The 17,841-nt window shown below is 44.1% G+C and overlaps 1 protein-coding gene across 1 annotated transcript in view; it reads left to right on the top strand.

Moving 5' to 3' along the window:
• The first annotated feature begins 443 nt into the window (after positions 1-443).
• Positions 444-17,841, top strand: part of LOC133049149 (ATP-binding cassette sub-family C member 4-like) — a 165,387-nt gene continuing 147,989 nt past the window's right edge. The window contains 3 exon segments of the mRNA XM_061133058.1: positions 444-579; positions 5,758-5,868; positions 6,576-6,696. Of these exon segments, the coding sequence (XP_060989041.1) occupies positions 506-579; positions 5,758-5,868; positions 6,576-6,696 (306 nt within the window). The 5' untranslated portion in view covers positions 444-505.

The following is a 17,841-nucleotide window of genomic DNA, read 5'->3' as shown; positions in this document are numbered from 1 at the left end:
TCTGAGCAGCAGAGATGGGCGGGGCTGAGCCTCCCTTCTCCACCTTCTGGGTGAGTGCCTGGACTCAGAGCAGGAACTTCCTCAGAGTTTGCAGCCAGGGGCGCTCCTGGGAGCTGGGCTGGCTGTGCCCTGCAGTCAGCCTGCCTGCCTTTATAAAGAGCGGGTAGCTTTGCCTCCCACCTGTGTGGGGCTTCTGGAAGCATCTACCAGGGTGTCTCTTGGTCCTGCAGCCCCACACGTGGCGCGCTGCCTCCATCCTATGCCTGTGGCAGCAGCGGAACAAAGCAGCTGCCTCAGAGGGCATCCTGGAGGCTTCTCAGTCCTGGGAGGCGGGACTTGGCACAGAAAGAGCGCCCCACTCTCAGAAGCAGGTGTTCTCGGGCTCCGGCCCAGTGGACCTGTGGGGCGGCCAGTCTCCAGCATCCCTGCCGGCGCAGGGAGCAGCAGGAGCTCCACCGCCTCCTAAGCAGAGCGACCCTGGTCTGTGTCCGCCTTGGCCGGCAAGATGCTGCCCGTGTCCCCGGAGGTGAAGACGAATCCACTGCAGAAGGCGAACTTCTGCTCATGCCTGTTTGTCTGGTGAGTGCCCCGTCTGAGGGGTGATAGTCCCCGCGGGTGCATGCCTGACACTGCTGGCTTCTGTTGGGGACCAAGGGACAAGGAGAGGGTGTGAGCCCAGGGCCGGTGGCAGTAGGGGTGGGAGAAGGACTCAGGGACCTGGTGTCCACCTTATCCAGCTGCCTCAGAGCTGCTCAGCAATTCACTGAAATAAGCTGCAACTTTCACCCCAAACAAGCAGCTTATGAACAACTTTATCTAATTAGGGCCCTGCACCTTTGCCATCTTCCAATAACGTCCCCACCTTTTCCTGTGTTCCTTAGGTGAACATCTGAGTTCCAGCAGCCCTGGGCTGCCTCTCTCCCCCTGTCTATGACCCTGTCTTTCTTTCTCTCCTTGCCTCCCTCCCTGTATGGTTGACTGTTTGTTCTGGTACCTAGTTGTGGCCAATTTCGTGTGCGTACAAAACACAATTGTTTTTTATGCAATGAATGGGAACACCATTCTGGAACACCTTTTGCTTTTTCCTGGGACACACATCCAGGAGCAGAGTATCTATTTGACAACAGCCCCTTTCCCTATTGCAAATATCTCCACTTCCACCTTTGAGAACCAAACCCTGGGGATGGGGGTCCCTGCACCCTGTGGGGTCTTATCCAGATCTCTAGCTCAGAGAAGCAGTGCATGGTCTTGATGTAGGTGGTCCTGCCCTGGAGTCCTATGGTCCTGAAACCACTGAAGGGTCCCTGAGCTGGGAGGAAACACAGAGATGAAAAGCACTGCAGAGAGCTGAAGCTCTTAAATGAAGTCTTCATCTAATAGCTAGAACTGCAGAAAGGCAGGCCTGAACTTTTGGACTTTAATCACACTTGGGTGATTATTAGGTCTTTTGTTTCTCAACCCTAACCCATTCATCTTTCCCACAAATTCTGATACTTCATTTATGGGACAGTCTAGGGGATCCCCAGGGGGATGGCAGCTCCTATGCTTGTTTTGATGGTGGTGTATTCAGTGTATGTGGCTACATCTCTTGGCTATTTGATGGCCCTTAGGAAAGAGGGGCCAAGAAGAAGGAATATGTGTGTGCTGCTGCTGCTGTGTTGCTTCAGTCATGTCTGACTCTGTGCAACCCCATAGACAGCAGCCCACCAGGCTCCTCTGTCCCTGGAATTCTCCAGGCAAGAATACTGGAGTGGGTTGCCATTTCCTTCTCCAATGCATGCATGCATGCTAAGTCACTTCAGTCATGTCTGACTCTGTGCAACCTCGTAGACAGCAGCCCACCAGGCTCCTCTTTCCACGGGATTCTCTAGGCAAGAATACTGGAGTGGGTTGCCATTTCCTTCTCCAGAATATATGTGTGGTTACCATAAATAATAGCAAAACAGACAAATGTCTCCTGAACTTCAGGTAGGGCAAGAAACTCTCAAAGCACGTTCTGTTTGTTGATTTTGAAAATGTATGTGCATTGAAATGGAAGGTGAAGACTTTGATTTTGGTGGCACCCATTTCCAGTTTTCTTGCTGGAGAGGAAGGAGCCTCTTATTTCACACCTGAAGACACTGAAGCATAGAGGTTGAGTAAGTTGCCTACCATCACACAGCTAGTAAGCAGTGGAGTGGGATCTCAAGCCAGGCAGCCTGGTTCTGGAGTCTATGTTTCTTATATATGTAACTGCTGTGCTTGTCATGGAATTGATTGCTGGACTTGTGCCAGGGTCTTAGCCCAGGTTGAAACCCCTTATCAAGACTGGGGAGGTTCTTTTTCCACTCAGATTCCAACAACCAATAAGTAAACTGATGGTGAGACTGGTAAAGCACAAGCTTTGCTCAGTGACAAAAGAATGGAGAAGCAGTGAATGCGTAATGAGGCTCTGTGCCTACTGGAGGTTAGGTCTTCTGCCATTTGGGTCCTAGCTAGTTTTAATTAGTCCTTATTTTTCTGTTGCCTTTTATGGTTAAGCTTGAAACTCAGATAAGAGCAGTTGGTTTCCATTTGAGGGAGGGGCAGGGATATAATTCTGGGGCAACAGCCTTTCCTTTTTACAACTCCTTATTCCTGAGGGACTCTGAAGGGTGAAGGTTGGTCTGATACCGCTTCCTGCTGAGCATGCTTGTTGTCATATGTTGGGTTAGAGGAGCAGAATTGTTCCTGATTCGACCAGAATGAATCTGATTGTCACCAGGATAGAGTCCCAGTTGCTCATAGCCCTGGGTAAAGGCCATCTGCAAGTTGACTGTGTCAGTTCTCCAAGAGATAAAACTAATGAGACAGTTGAGGAATCATGGACACAAGAGCAAGAGAAGGAGAGTAACTGTAGGGGCTCTAAGAATGGCCTTAGAAGCCCAGGGAAGCTGGGAATCCTTCTTTTGAAACTGTCACACATTTGTTCAGACAGGCCATTTTGATCTGAGTATTTAGCCAAGTGGCCTGTCTATTAAAAACAATTCATTTTTTGTTGGAGTATAGTTGATTTACAATGTTATTTTTAGGGATACAGCAAAGTGAATCAATTATACATATATCCACTTTTTTAAAAAGATTCTTTTCTTTAAAAAAGAAAAAGATAAAGGTTATTACAGAGGATTGAGTAGAGTTCCCTCTGCTATGCAGTAGGTTCTTACTAGTTATCTATTTTATATATGCTTCCCTGGTGGCTCAGACGATAAAGAATCTGGCTGCAATGCAGGAGACCTAGGTTAGATCCCTGCGTTGGGAAGACCCCCTGGAGAAGGAAATGGCAACCCACTCCGGTGTTCTTGCCTGGATAATCCCATGGACAGAAGAGCTTAGCAGGCTACAGTTCATGGGGTTGCAAACAGTCAGACACGAATATAGTAGTCTATATATGTCAATCCCAGTCTCCCAATTGTCCCTTCTTCCCTTACCCCCTAGTAACCATAAGTTTATTTTCTACATCTGTAACTCTATTTCTGTTTGGTAGATAAGTTAACTTGTACCATTTTTTAAAGATGCCATGTGTAAGTGATACCATATGATATTTGTCTTTGTCTGCAAGTGGCTTTCTCTGGCAGTTGGGATCCTCTCTCTTCTATCTGACCACCGTGTTAACATAGAAACAACAGGAAATGGTTGCTGGGGCACAAATTCCCCCTTGATCACCCAGCAGGTAATCAAGAGCTTTGTGGTGGTCAAGTGTCATGTGGACCAGAGGGTCCAGTAAGATTTTATCATTCTAAGGTTAGAACTGGTTTCTCTACTTACCCAGGCCAGTCTCTGACTGACTTATATATATATATATATATATATATATATATATAGATATAGATATATATAGATATATATAGATATATATAGTTAGGGTATTATAAACTGTTTCTCATTCTAGACTCACCAGGGATCCTACAACAGTGACAACTGCTATTACCAGCCCAGCTCCCCTCCTGACTAGATAAATGGCCCACTTTGATTCACAGGTTGTGCGGGTGTAATTAAAATTTGAATGTAACCTTGATCTGGGTGTGAACAACCTAGAGTCCAGTGTCCCTTGGTAGAGTTTTCCTGGAGACAGTTGATGGCCCAATGTGGATGATCCTTGCCATAGGGGCCTCAAGGAATAAACATCCCTCAGGGATGCACTTACTGTCTTTGGGTTTTCTTGAGTCACGTTTAGGCTCATGGTGGTGCCCTTCCATCCAGGGTACTTGCTGCATGGCCAGACTCCTCCATGTTTGGTATGATCCTGTTCCCATAGCCGTTAAGCATGATAGCTATCTAGAGTCGGCCATGCCGACTCTAGGTGGAAGGCTCATAGTGAACGGTTGGTTGGACCCCCAGGAAACAGGGATTTGACTAACACATACACCTTTGCTGCAGAAGGGTGGCAATGGGGGCAACCCTGATGTCCCCGGGCAGAAGCCTGGGTGTGGAGGAACTAAACCTAGTTTGGTGATGCAGTCAGCTGTTAGTGCAGTTCCCTGAAAGTCTGGGGGCTTTATTTATTCCCTGACTGAGGCTGATGGTGACAGATTCAACAGTTGGTAAAATTCCAGCCCTTTTGGATCTGCCAGGGAGTGATAACAAGGAGGACCATAAGAAGAATTAACTGTGCATTTTAGTTGGGAAGGTGTTATTTATCTTGAGGTTGTCTTCAGAAGTGTGGGGTCAGAAAGAGGCTCATGTGAGTGTTCTTGCTGAGGGGAGTCTGACAGGACTGTAAGGAGGTCAGGGTCCATAGCCTGTTAGACTCAGGGTGTTGTGTCCATAAGATAATTCCCTGTAAAAATTCCTTTGAGTTGATAGCTATTCTAAGGAGATCTTGAGACCTCAGGGTTGCAACTGCTTTGAATATGATTGGTGCTAAGACACTTTCGTTGTATCTGACTCTTTTTGACCCCATGGACTGTAGCCCACCAGGCTCCTTTGTCCATGGGATTTTCCAGCCATGAATACTGGAATGGGTTGCCATTTCCTTATTCAGCAAATCTTTCCAAACTAGGAAATGAACCAGTATCTCTTACATCTCCTGCATTAGCAAACGGGGTCTTTACCACTAGCGCCATCTAGATATCCTTAAATATGATACAGTTCAGAAGATTTCAGTCAGTCAGTCAGTTCAGTCGCTCAGTCGTGTCCGACTCTTTGCAACCCCATGAATCATAGCACGCCAGGCCTCCCTGTCCATCACCAACTCCAGGAGATTATTCAAACTCATGTCCACTGAGTCGGGTATGCCATCCAACCATCTCATCCTCTGTCGTCCCCTTCTCCTCCAGCCCCCAATCCCTCCCAGCATCAGGGTCTTTTCCAATGAGTCAACTCTTCGCATGAGGTGGCCAAAGTATTGGAGTCTCAGAAGATTTAAGTCCCCAGTAATACAGGAACATATCTACAGCCTTACCCACAATGGCCTTTCAGCTCTGTTCTGCATGCCTGAACCACTGTTACTTTATTCTGATTTCTAAATGTATTATTTCCTTAATAATTAAAGCAGATGTACAAAGTATGTTCAGTAGGCCACAAACAGGCTTCTTTAATTAAGTTATATCATGTATAAGCCAGAGTGACTTTCCTATACCTAGAATGTGTGTGTGTGTTTGTAAGCACATGTCTCATTTCCCCCATATCTTTATATATTTAAAATGTAGACTTTTTTTTTAAACAACATCCATGAATGTAAGATTCTAACTAGAGATGTATAATTTGGATTCATGTCACTTTCCTTTTAATGTTTAACAGGTGGCTAAACCCCTTGTTTAAAATTGGTCACAAACGGAAATTAGAAGCAAATGACATGTACTCGGTGCTTCCAGAAGATCGCTCCCAGCGCCTTGGAGAAGAGCTGCAAGGGTGAGCACAGGCAGCAGGGAGACGGGAGGGAGAGAGAGAATTTTCACGTGGGGCTAAAGGTGTGGGGAGGGGGGCTTTGTCTTCCTCTGGGTTCTTCTGAGCCTCCTTCCCTGACATTCCATGCTCACCCACCTCAGGCTGACCCCAGGCTTAGTTCTATTCAATTCAGTTCAGTCACTCAGTCGTGTCCAACTCTTTGCGACCCCATGAACTGCAGCATGCCAGACCTCCCTGTCCATCACCAACTCCTGGAGTTTACTCAAACTCATGTCCATTGAATCGGTGATGCCATCCAACCATCTCATCCTCTGTCATCCCCTTCTCCTCCTGCCCTCAATCTTTCCCAGCATCAGGGTCTTTTCAAATGAGTCAGCTCTTTGCATCAGGTGGCCAAAGTATTGGAGTTTCAGCTGCAGCATCAGTCCTTCCAATGAATACCCAGGACTGATCTCCTTTAGGATGGACTGGGTGGCTCTCCTTGCACTCCAAGGGACTCTCAAGAGTTTTCTCCAACACCACAGTTCAATTCTTTGGCTCTCAGCTTTCTTTATAGTCCAACTTTCACATCCATAAATGACTCCTGGAAAAACCATAGCCTTGACTAGACGGACCTTTGTTAGTGAAGGATTATCTTTCATTCTGGTCCCCTCCCCATTTCCCCTTTGGAGGACATGCTGTTCTTTACTGTGCTCTGTTTCTCATCACAGGTACTGGGATCAAGAAGTTAAGAGAGCCCAGAAAGACGATCAGGAGCCTTCTTTAATGAAAGCAATCGTAAAGTGTTACTGGAAATCCTATTTAATTTGGGGATTGTTTATATTTCTTGAGGTAAAAGAGTTTCATACTGTGCATTGCTTTTTGGTGTATGTATCTGAGTTCTGAGATGGACGGGACAGGTAGGGAGAGAGGCCAATAGTCTAAGGTCTGAGGATAAACCCTCATGGAAACATGATAGAGCTCAGAGGTTATATTTATTTTTAGAATGGGCAAGGACTGGACTCCAGGGCTTACTATTTTTCTTTTAACTGATTAAAATTGTGTTGTGGAAGGATGGCCTTGAAATAAAAGGCATTTTATATTATGTTAGAAAGTTCCTGGTGCTCAGTATAAATGCTGAATGATATTTGACCAAAAGAAGATTCCAGCAGACTCAGGCAATATGTGCCCTGTGATTTAGAGGAAGGTAATTTGGACCCAAGCCCAGAATAACATACATTTTATGGCACTTTTGTTATAATTTAACAAGGTAAAAATTGTTACCTTGACCGGGTCACATCTGATAAATGATTTTTTAAGAAGATACCATCTCCTCTCCTCTTCCAGGGGAACAGAATGCATCTGGACTGTAGCCGCCCAGAACTCTAAGAGCACACCTTTCCCGAGGCTGCCCCCTTCCCCATGGGCTGGCACTGTAAGCCAAAGCCCCTGTGGGGTGGACCTCCAGCTTCACCGTGAATTCTGTGCACCCTCCATGCTGGTTTCTTTCCCTGGCTGTGGGGATGGGTTCCTGGTTGAAGGTGGATCCTGGTAGCCTGGCATCGGCAGAGGGTGTAGGAGGGGATGAGCAGGGCAAACCAGAGGTAGAAAGCTGTGAGCACAGTGACCTCCATGACCCTGAAAATCCTGGGTCAAGATCCCCCAGAGGACATTCCACCTGGGGACACAGTGCCGGCAGCCCCCTGTTCTGGCTGAGTCTGCTGGAGGTCTGCTGCAGACCCCTCTGGGTGGCTCATGCTCTCCGTGGTCCCTTAGTGCTCCTTAGGGACACGGGCGGGCTGTGAGTGTGAGAGCAGGAGGGATGGAAGATGCAGTTGCTGTGAAAGGGGGGTTTTAGGTGGAGAAGGTGTGAGTTGTCATCAGTATGTTGTGATGGGCCAGGTGGTTCACAGGTGGTCAGCGGGGCTCTTGTTTAAAGGCTGTGCTGTACTGAAGGGCCTTCAGGCAGTGCGCAGCTGGGCAGGTGAAGTCCGCCCCACACAACTGGAGATACGGAGAGTCAGCTCACAGGTGACTGGGTGGTCCTGGGGGATGGAGTTCTCATTGATGATAGAAATGGATTGGCCATTATGCCAGAGGGTGGGACAGGAATGTGGGGCAGAGTGCCACCTTAGAGAGGGCACTAACCACCTAGATGCTACAGTGCCTTGTGAAGGGCAGGGGGTGGGAGAGGGAGCAGGAGCCCTTCAGGCTATCCCAGCCCTTCTTTGTCCCATGCGCAGCTGTCCCAGTGATGGTATTTCCACATAGTCACAGTAAGTCTCTGTTTGAAATACACAGGTGGCAAGTTGTTGTGGCCTATTTGTGCAGGATTTCCTGACCTCACACAGCAGAGCTCTCAAGAATTCTGTATCAGGAAATCCTGGGGCCTCGGTGTGTGCCTGTGATTCATGCCAGGTGCCTGGTTGGATGAGTGGTATCCAGGTTTAATGTTTGATCATATCCTGGAGCAGGTCTTTCTCTGCTGTCCCTGGCTCTCTAATTTCTCTTTGGTACCAGATGCTAAAGAAGGTTGAAGGCAAGTGGGTCTCACAGCATAGCCCATGTGGCTGGGTTTGAACTGAACTTCTGGTTTTTCTTGCTGTCCTCGCTATTGGTTCCTTGGGTCGGGTCACTAAGACTCATATGGATCCCATCCTAATATGAGCTTTGGATCTTGGCCGTGGCAGCTGAGAGAAGCAGACATAGACAGAGAGGCCAAAGGATCTGGGGTTCTTGCTGAGAGGGAATCTGCCCCACTGTGGTGCTGAGAGTATTGGTTTCAAAGTTGTCCAGCCCCTGGAATACATCCTGCCAAAAGTGAAAATGTTAGTCGCTCAGTTGTGTCTGACTCTTTACTACCGCATGGACTGTAGGCTGCCAGGCTCCTCTGTTTATGGAATTCACCAGGCAAGAATACTGGATCGGGTTGCCATTTCTGTCTCCAGGGGATCTTCCCGACCCAGGGATTGAACCCGGATCTCCTGTATTGCAGGCAGATTCTTTACCATCTGAGCCACCTGAAGGGTCCAGAAAGGTCCCTGGGAGCTGTACAAGGTGCAACTGGTAAAGCCCTGACCCCTCATTTAGGAGCTTGGTTTTTGGGTGGTCATGGTGGAGAAGTGGGGAGTAGAGGACTGTAAATGTAGATGCTCATCTGTGTAGTAGTACTACTAGTTCTAGTAGCAGTACTAGTTAGTTAAATAATTGATTTTATGAAGCAACTTCCCATGTTGTGATCTATCTGTACTGCTTGTTAGTCTTTGTGTGTTAGACAGTGGAAGATCTAAACTTAGCTCAGAATTCTTTAAAACACAAATGTGTTACCTTGCTGATCTCCAGCCCTCTTTCAATCCCTCAGGTGCACAGAATGCCCCGTGGATCATCCATGATCCCAAGCAGTGTGCTTTCACCACCCACAGCACAAGAGGGCCTCCCAGGTACTCTTGGTAGCACCAGTGGGAAAAAGCAGGGTGACGCCAGTCCAGGGTGAGGCTTTTAGGCTTTAGGATTTTGAGATATGAAAACCTCTGTCCTATGAGAAGTGAGGAGTATCTCTACTGCTCAGAGAAACAAGTGCCAGGTTATGGAGCCCATGCAGGTCACCCCTAATTAGAACAGCCAGAGAGTTCCCAGTGCCTCTGGCCCCTGTGTGCACCTCCACGGGGACTGCAGGTCTCTGCCTGCCCAGGGCCCTCAGGGTGGAGAGGAGGAGCCTGAAGTCTCTGCCTGGGCCTGAGTCACTGAGACCACCTCCCCAGGTCATCAGGGCTTCTCTCTGAGAGGTGAGGTCTCCACCTGCTGGAGTGTAAGTGGGGTGACCTCAGAGAGCCAGAGTAGGTTCACCCAGTCTCTTCCCCTGAGAGGGAAGGAGTAGCTGGGAGTTATGTCCTCTTCCCAGGACCCTAAGAAGTGGCCCGGTCTTGTCTGGTCACTTGGCCTCTGTCTGAGACCACTTTTGCTGATGGTCTCTGGTCCAGGCGGAGGCTGTGGGAAGCACATGTTTGTATAAATCTTCACTTTGGAGCTCAGCTGATAGGCAGGAAGTAAACAGAATCCTTTGAGTTCTTGTTTGGGCTTTGTGCCTCGACTCAGGTCTGGTTCCCTGAGAGCTGTAGTGGGCTTTTGCCTTTATTTCCCAACCCTTTCTTCCATGTGTCCCTCACTTCCGCTCAACCCAGAAGCCTGAGGAATGTCTCCTGGTGACAAAGATACTGTAGACTGAGAGCAACCACTGAGGACCACACAGCAAGGGAAAAGAGGAGGTGCCATGGAGCAAAATGTATGGGGACCTGCAGAGCAGACATGCTGTGTGCACCCTGCTGGTTCTTGAGAGCATAGCATTAGCCATTAGATGTTAGTAATACCCATAGTGATGACCTTGAGTTTATAAATGAGGGTGATGCTTTCCAATCCACTTTCTTTTCTTTTTCTAAGCATATGTAATTTTTTATTGCAAAATTAAAAGAGTTTTTTAAATTGAAGTATGATTGGCTTATAATGTTTTATTAGTTTCTGGTATATATCATTAGTGATTTAATATTTCATACAGTACATAGTAATTTTACGTACCAACTGTTACCATACAAAGTTATTCCAGTATTATTGAGTATATTTCCTATGTTGTATATTACAATCCTGTGATTTATTTTTAAAGATTTTATTTATTTTTCTTTTGCTCCCAATCCCCTTTTATTTATTTGATAAGTTGGTGTTTGTACCTCTTAAGTTCCCTCACCTATTTCACTTGTTCACTTCATTCCCTTCAAACCATTTTCTTTAAGTAGACAGGGTGGTAGGTGACTCTTTTTAAAAGACTACATTCATAATGGTTAAAAATTTTAGCAATCTGCTTAGAAGTGAACCTTTAATTACAGGCTAGAAATTTGGCTTTCACACATGATTTTTCTCAAGAGTTCTTGTTCTACTATGATCACCTGTAAGCAGCAATGAGTTTTCCAAGCACTTTGTGAAACCAGCCTCTGCCATTAACAATAGAGTAAGTCTCTGCCCTGGATTTCTGTTAATAAAAATGTTGAAATGATTTCAGAGCATTTTGAGCTGTTGTAGCTCATTTAGTTGTCCCAGGATTCCTCCGAGGGAGGTAAGGCAGGTATTTCCATAGATAAGGCCCTGGAGATGAAGGAGGACACATGATGGGCTTAGAGTCTGGTGACTCACAGGTGGCCAACCTGGCTTTTGAAGCACAGAGTTCTGATTCCTCGGCCTTTGTTCTCCACATCATGTCCTGAGGCTTCCTCTCCTCCCTCAGCCTCCACTGAGGCTCAGAGTCAAGCAGAGGTGTTTTCCTAACAACAGCTCTCAGCTCTTCTGTCAACTGCTTCCTATAGAATTTTCTTTTTCCTATAGATTTTTAAGAACCTTTTAAAATTACAGATATAGAATAGAATAAAAGGGTAACACAATGTGTCACTGCAGAATAGGCCTGTCTCGCAGAAAGATTGTTTTGAGTTGATTTTTTTTTTTTTTTTGAGAAATAGACACAGGAGAAACTCTGAGGACAGAGTAGAAGTTACTCTTCTGTAAGGAATGTTTACACTGATAAAGGAAATCTCCGTTTGTAAAGGTGTCTCTCTCTCTATTGGGAAGATACCCTGGAGAAGGGAAAGGCTACCCACTCCAGTATTCTGGCCTGGAGAATTCCATGGACTGTATAGTCTATGGAGTTGCAAAGAATTGGGCATGACTGAGTGACTTTCACTTCACTTTTCACTCCCTCTTTGTACCAGAGAGAGAAGGATGGCTCTAAATCACAGCAGAATCCTGTTGAAGGACAGTCTTCAAGAAGAATGAAATCTGCCTAACAAACCCAACCCTACTGTAGTTTCAGCTGCTTTTCCTGTTAACCTCTCATAGGTGCTTCCATACCTTTCCTTTATCTTTAGCTGGAGATGGTATTTAAGGTGGTGGTAACTCAGGGAGTTACTCAGTTCTTCTTGATATTTCCCATGTGTATCAGAAATATACATGTTAATAAACTTCTGTTTGGTTTTCTCTTATTTTGTAATTTATTTGGGCTTCCCTTGTGGCTCCAGCATTGGTAGATGCTGGAAATGCAGGTTCAATCCCTGGGTCGGGAAATTCCCTGGAGGAGAAATGACAACCCGCTCCAGTACTCTTGCCTGGGAAACTTGGACAGAGAAGCCTGGAGGGCTACAGTCTATGGGATTGTAGAGAGTCAGACATAAGTGACTAAACAATAATAATCAGCTAACAACTCAGAAGGAGTTATTATTGAATATAGTTAGGGTGACCTCCACGGACTGCAACACACCAGGCTTCCCTGTCCATCAACAACTCCTGGAGCTTACTCAAACTGATGTCCATCGAGTCGGTGATGCTATCTAATCATCTCATTCTCTTTCATCCCTTCTCCTCCCGCCTTCATTCTTTCCCAGCACCAAGGTCTTTTCCAATGAGTCAGTTCTTTGCATTGGTGGCCAAAGTATTGGAGTTTCAGCTTCAACATCAGTCCCTCCAATGAACACCCAGGACTGATCTCCTTTAGGATGGACTGGTTGGATCTCCAAGGGACTCTCAAGAGTCTTCTCTAATACCACAGTTCAAAAGCATCAATTCTTCAACACTCAGCTTTCTTTATAGTCCAACTCTCACATCCATACATGACTACTGGAAAAACCATAGCTTTGACTAGATGGACCGTTGTTGGCAAAGTAATGTCTCTGTTTTTTAATATGCTTTCTAGGTTGTCATAGCTTTTCTTCCAAGGAGCAAGCATCTTTTAATTTCATCCCTGCAGTCACCATCTGCAGTAATTTTGGAGTGCCCCCCAAAATAAAGTTTGTCATTGTTTCCATTGTTTCCCCATCTTTTTGCCATGAAGTGATGGGACCAGATGCCATAGTCTTAGTTTTCTGAATGTTGAGTTTTAAGCCAAATTTTTCACACTCCTCTTTCAGTTTCATCAAGAGGCTCTTTAGTTCTTCTTTGTTTTCTGCCATAAGGTTGGTGTCATCTGCATATCTGAGGTTATTGATTTTTCTCCCTGCAATCTTGATTCCAGCTTGTGCTTCTTCCAGCCCGGCATTTCACGTGATATACTCTGCATATATGTATGCATATCTGCATATCTTTTAAAGATGTAGAATCCCCCCGACTAAACATATTAATATAAATATTATTATTATTCATAAATATTAACTTTAACATCATCAATATCTAGCCAGTGCTCACAGTTGTCTTTTTCCTCCTCTTGCTGTTTGAAGCCATATTAAATAAGGTACATTTGATTGACCTAGGTTATATAGATTGTTTTTCTATCCCCCTCCACCCCATGCTTCTAGGTTTTCTGTCCTGTAGAGATTCCCACAGAGTAGATATGGCTGATAGCTTCTCCCCCTGTGTCAATTAACATGTTCCTCTGACACCTTAGGTTGATGTTTAGGTCTAGAAGATTGATGTAACTCATTTGGATTTTCTTAACCCCTTTCATCTATGTAGGAGGTAGGGTAGTATACCTCCCTTATGAGGTACATAACACTGTGTGTGTGTGTGTGTGTGTGTGTGTGATGTTAGGAGCTATTCACGATCTTTGCTCAAGGTCCATTAATTCATTAAGGGTTGCAAAATGAGGATGTTCTATGCTGTTTGGTTAACCCTGAACTATAGTATTTATGGGAAGAGTAGGGGAAATTAATTTTTTTCACTTTTTAAAACCTGTTTTCAAAATGATGAGTTGGTTCTTCTCTGGGGCTAGTGAATTTTTATTGTTGTTTCTTTAGTTTGGTTTTGTGTATTTGCTGCTGAAGCGAGCACTGGTTTTGTGAATGTCAGTTTGAGCTCATGGATTTAAGCATTCTGATCTGCTTCAGTCCATTTCATGTGTTACACTTGTGCCTAATTTGGCCATCTTTGGGCAGCGGGAGTCTATTCAGGTTGAGTCCTGAGTCTTTTGCACATACTCTAGAAGTCTTTGCTAGTATTTTGTTTTGTTTGGTTCGGTTTCTGGTGTGACAGGATGTTTCTAGCTCATTTTGTACAACATTTGCTCCAGCCCTGGAATAATCCATTTCTCCAAGCAGCCCTGGCTTCTTCCAGTGTGAAATGGTACTTTTAAACTACAGTCTAGGTGCTAGAGGTGCTTATTGCTCTTGGTTATTGTTTCTTGGATTTTTCATTAGACAAAGTTAGAATACATTTTTTTATGTACATGTGGGTGTTTCCAATCCAAGTCAGATGCAGGTGACTAGTGTTTTTACTTCATCTTATTGCTCTTACATCTGTATCTCTTTTCTCCCATCATCTATTCTTTGTCCCATGTCTAAACCCAATTTTAAATGATATCAACATAATTATTCATATGTTTTACCTTATAATGTGACTTCTGAAAACAATTTAAGATTTTTCTTTTTTTTTGCAGTTCATACTGTACTCAGGTGGGTGTATCGACACAGAGAATGTGTTTTCAAATTATTTTGTTTAAAACCACTTTTGATAATTCTTTTCTGTATGGTTCTGTCAACCTAAAGGATGGGTACATGTTTAGGTACTTTTGTTTAATTTTACTCTGAAATTTTAGGATTTGCTTTCTAAAAAATTGTTTTATAATTATAATTTCCTATAATGTTTTCATGATTCCAAAATCAAGAGAAGGCTATTTTCAAACAAGGTTGATATGCTTGTTAGCTCAACTCTAATTCTTCTCCTTTTAGAGGTAATTTTCTAGGCTAATTTTGAATAATCTTTTTATTAATATTTTTAAAATATAGTCTTTTCTGAACACTTTATTTTTCCTACTGTGCAGAATGAAAATTTTTAATTTCATCACTGTAATATCTGTATTTGGGATTATAAGGATTTTTTCTAGAAGTATGTAATATGTCATGCAACTCTGGTGAAAACTCTTTGTGATCCTTGTAACTCCTTCAGAGCAGGTCTATAGCCATTCCAGGCTCAGATGCCTTGATAGTACAAGAGTGGAGGTTAGCAGATGCTTATATGGGGTTAGTTTCTGCATCCAGAATCTACTGGGAAAGGATCTTCTCCACCCTAATCAGTTGAACCTAAACCAGTTTCTGGAGGCTGGGCCTTTGTCATCCAGTCCAGTTAAGTCGCTCAGTTGTGTCCAACTCTTTGTGACCCCATGGACTGCAGTCGGCCAGGAATCCCAGGTTGTCCATCACCAACCCCCAGAGCTTGCTCAAACTCATGTCCGTCGAGTTGGTGATGCCATCCAACCATCTCATCCTCTGTCATCCCCTTCTCCTCCTGCTGTCAATCTTTCCCAGCATCAGGGTCTTTTCAAATGAGTCAGTTCTTCACATCAGGTGGCCAAACTATTGGAGTTTCAGCTTCAGTATCAGTCCTTCTACTGATTTCCTTTAGGATTGACTGGTTTGATCTTGAAGGCCAATGGGCTTTCAAGAGTTTTGTCCAAAACCACAGTTTGAAAACATAAATTCTTTGGTGCTGAGCTTTATTTGTAGTCCAACTCTCACATCCATACTTGACTACTGGAAAAACCATAGCTCCACTAGATGGACCTTTGTCAGCAAAATAACATCTCTGTGTTTTAATATGCTGTCTAGGTTGGTCATAGCTTTTCTTCCAAGGAGCAAATGTCTTTTACTTTCATGGCTGCAGTCACATCTGCAGTGATTCTGGGCCTTGGGCATCAGAGTGCACTTATCCCCTCTCAGGTGATGCTAAGGTGCAGTCAGGATGAAGGCCACTGTGTAAAAGACAAGTGAAGGCTGAGATATCTAGAATCCTGATGGCTATGTTCTCCCCAGATTCACTGCTTTTCCTCCTTATCTTTGGATTTTTCTCAACTCTACATTTTGTCACCTTTCCCCCTGTTCTAAAGAGTAACTGCCTATTCATTTTTCCTACAAGCTCACTCTTTTCTGCGTATATGTTTCACTCAAGCATTTTTCTTTGATAGCTTGTTTCTATTTTTGTGGGGTTTTTTTGTATTAAATAAGATATGGAGAAGATAGGTAAGAAATATTTCAAGTACATTAATGTGGAGGGAGAATTCTACTCACTGCAGCAGTTCTAGCATCTAACCTAACAGTGCAAGAGGTTACTATAAGAAACAAGAAGTGGAACCCAATGCCAGGTGCTTTCAGGACTCTGAATACCAAGGACTCTATCAAGAAATGTCTACCTCAAGCTTCTCTGCCAGTCCGGTGGTTAAGACTCCATGCCCCCAATACAGATGCCAGGGTTTTTGATCCCTGGTCAGGAAACTAAAATTTTGCATGCCACATTGTGTGGTCAAAATAAAGTCTGCTTGAAAGACTCAGGCTCTCAGAGAATCCTGAATAATGGATGCTGTAGTATTAAAATAGACTCTTTTAAAGATCCTTTATGATTTCAGAGTTGTGAAGAATTCTTGTTAAAGAGTAAGAACTATAGTCTCAATTGGTTTGTAGAAAGAATATACATGTGGTCATAGACTGATGTCAAAGAGGAAGGGTTTAAAGGGACAGTATTTGACCTTGCTTATCAAGAAAGTTTTAATCTGGTTAGTTTCATGGTTGATAATGAATATTTTCTCAGTTGTTTTATTTCTTATTAGTTGATGGTGAGAATCGGGAATGTGCAGATGAGAGAATTCCTTGGTGTACACATGTAGGGGCGGCTCCCGGGAATGGCTGCCACCAGCGTCTGTGTCTCCAGGGTGAGCCACAGCCACTCCTTGCCTCTCTGAGAGACTCGCCAAGACAAGCAGAGTCTTCTGAAATTGGACCTTTCCTTGGGATTCACACCACTGTTTCATTTGGAGTTAATACTTATAACAGAGCATGGAGCATATGCAGGAGTTAATCTTCTGGTAGCTGGAAAATCTTTTGCCTGGTGTGCCTCAGCCAGTTTTACCAAATGCCAGAACTGTAAAAATTGACAGATTATAAATGCTGCTCCCAGCTGTCCTATTAAATGACTCTTCATCTCTAACCTTTCCTTGTGTGTAGAGGGGATGGATTTACTCAGTCTACCTTTGATGGCCTCAGTCACTTCTGTGCTCTGTGTTCTGGAAGCATTGAAGAATCATATTTTATATGTATATTCTTATTTTCTATATGTACTGTGGAGTTTTGTTTTCACAATTTTGTACCATTCACTATTTTTCTTTCCATTTTTTTGAGAGAAATTACTAGAAAATTATCCTTTACTTGCTGTTACTTTTCATATGGAGTATGTCAATTTTCTATTTTCAATAGTTGCAACTTATGCCAGAATGGAAATTCCATGTACAGTATACTTTTCATCACTTCTCTGAATTGCCATGACTGCCCCTTGCTGCAGGCAAAGTTGTATATGTGTGCTCAGTCACTCAGTTGTGTCTGATTCTTTGTGACCCCAAAGGCCCACCAGGCTCCTCTGTCCATAGGATTATCCTGGCAAGAAGCCAGGAGTGGGTTGTGGATTGCAGGTTGCATTTCCTCCTCCAGAGGATCTTCCCAACTCAGGGATCAAACCTGCATCTCTGTGTCTCCTGCTTTGCAGTTGGATTCCTTACCACTGAGCCATGGGAGGAAGTCCCAAAAGAGTGCTTAAGAATAACAAATGACTTTCCCCTCAAATTACATCAGATCAAAGTAACACGTCATGATTGAAAACCTTTATTATCTTTTTGAAATTTTCTATCTCAAATAAGGAAAATTCATTATCAAGAAGGAAAAAAAAAAAAGAATTGGCCAGGTATGGGCCATAAACTAGCATTATACTTTAATGAGGCTGTTTGCTAAATTCTTTTTTAAAAAAATATTTATTTATTTGACCGTTCTGGGCCTTAAGTGCAGCATGTGTGATCTAGTTACCCAGCCATGTACTGAACTGAGGTCCCCTGCATTGGGAGTGTATAGTCTTAGCCACTGAACCACCAGGGAAGTCCCTCAACTGGGTTATTAAAAACTACTTTTCAGCAAAAAATCCAGATATGTTTAGGCATAGTGACCTGCCTTTATTTACACTCTTTTTTGCTGTATTTGTTGCATTTATCCATATTCT

The sequence above is a fragment of the Dama dama genome, chromosome 30 (genome assembly GCF_033118175.1).
Source record: "Dama dama isolate Ldn47 chromosome 30, ASM3311817v1, whole genome shotgun sequence".
NCBI classification, from domain to species: domain Eukaryota; kingdom Metazoa; phylum Chordata; class Mammalia; order Artiodactyla; family Cervidae; genus Dama; species Dama dama.
This window is presented reverse-complemented; position numbering and strand designations above follow the sequence as displayed.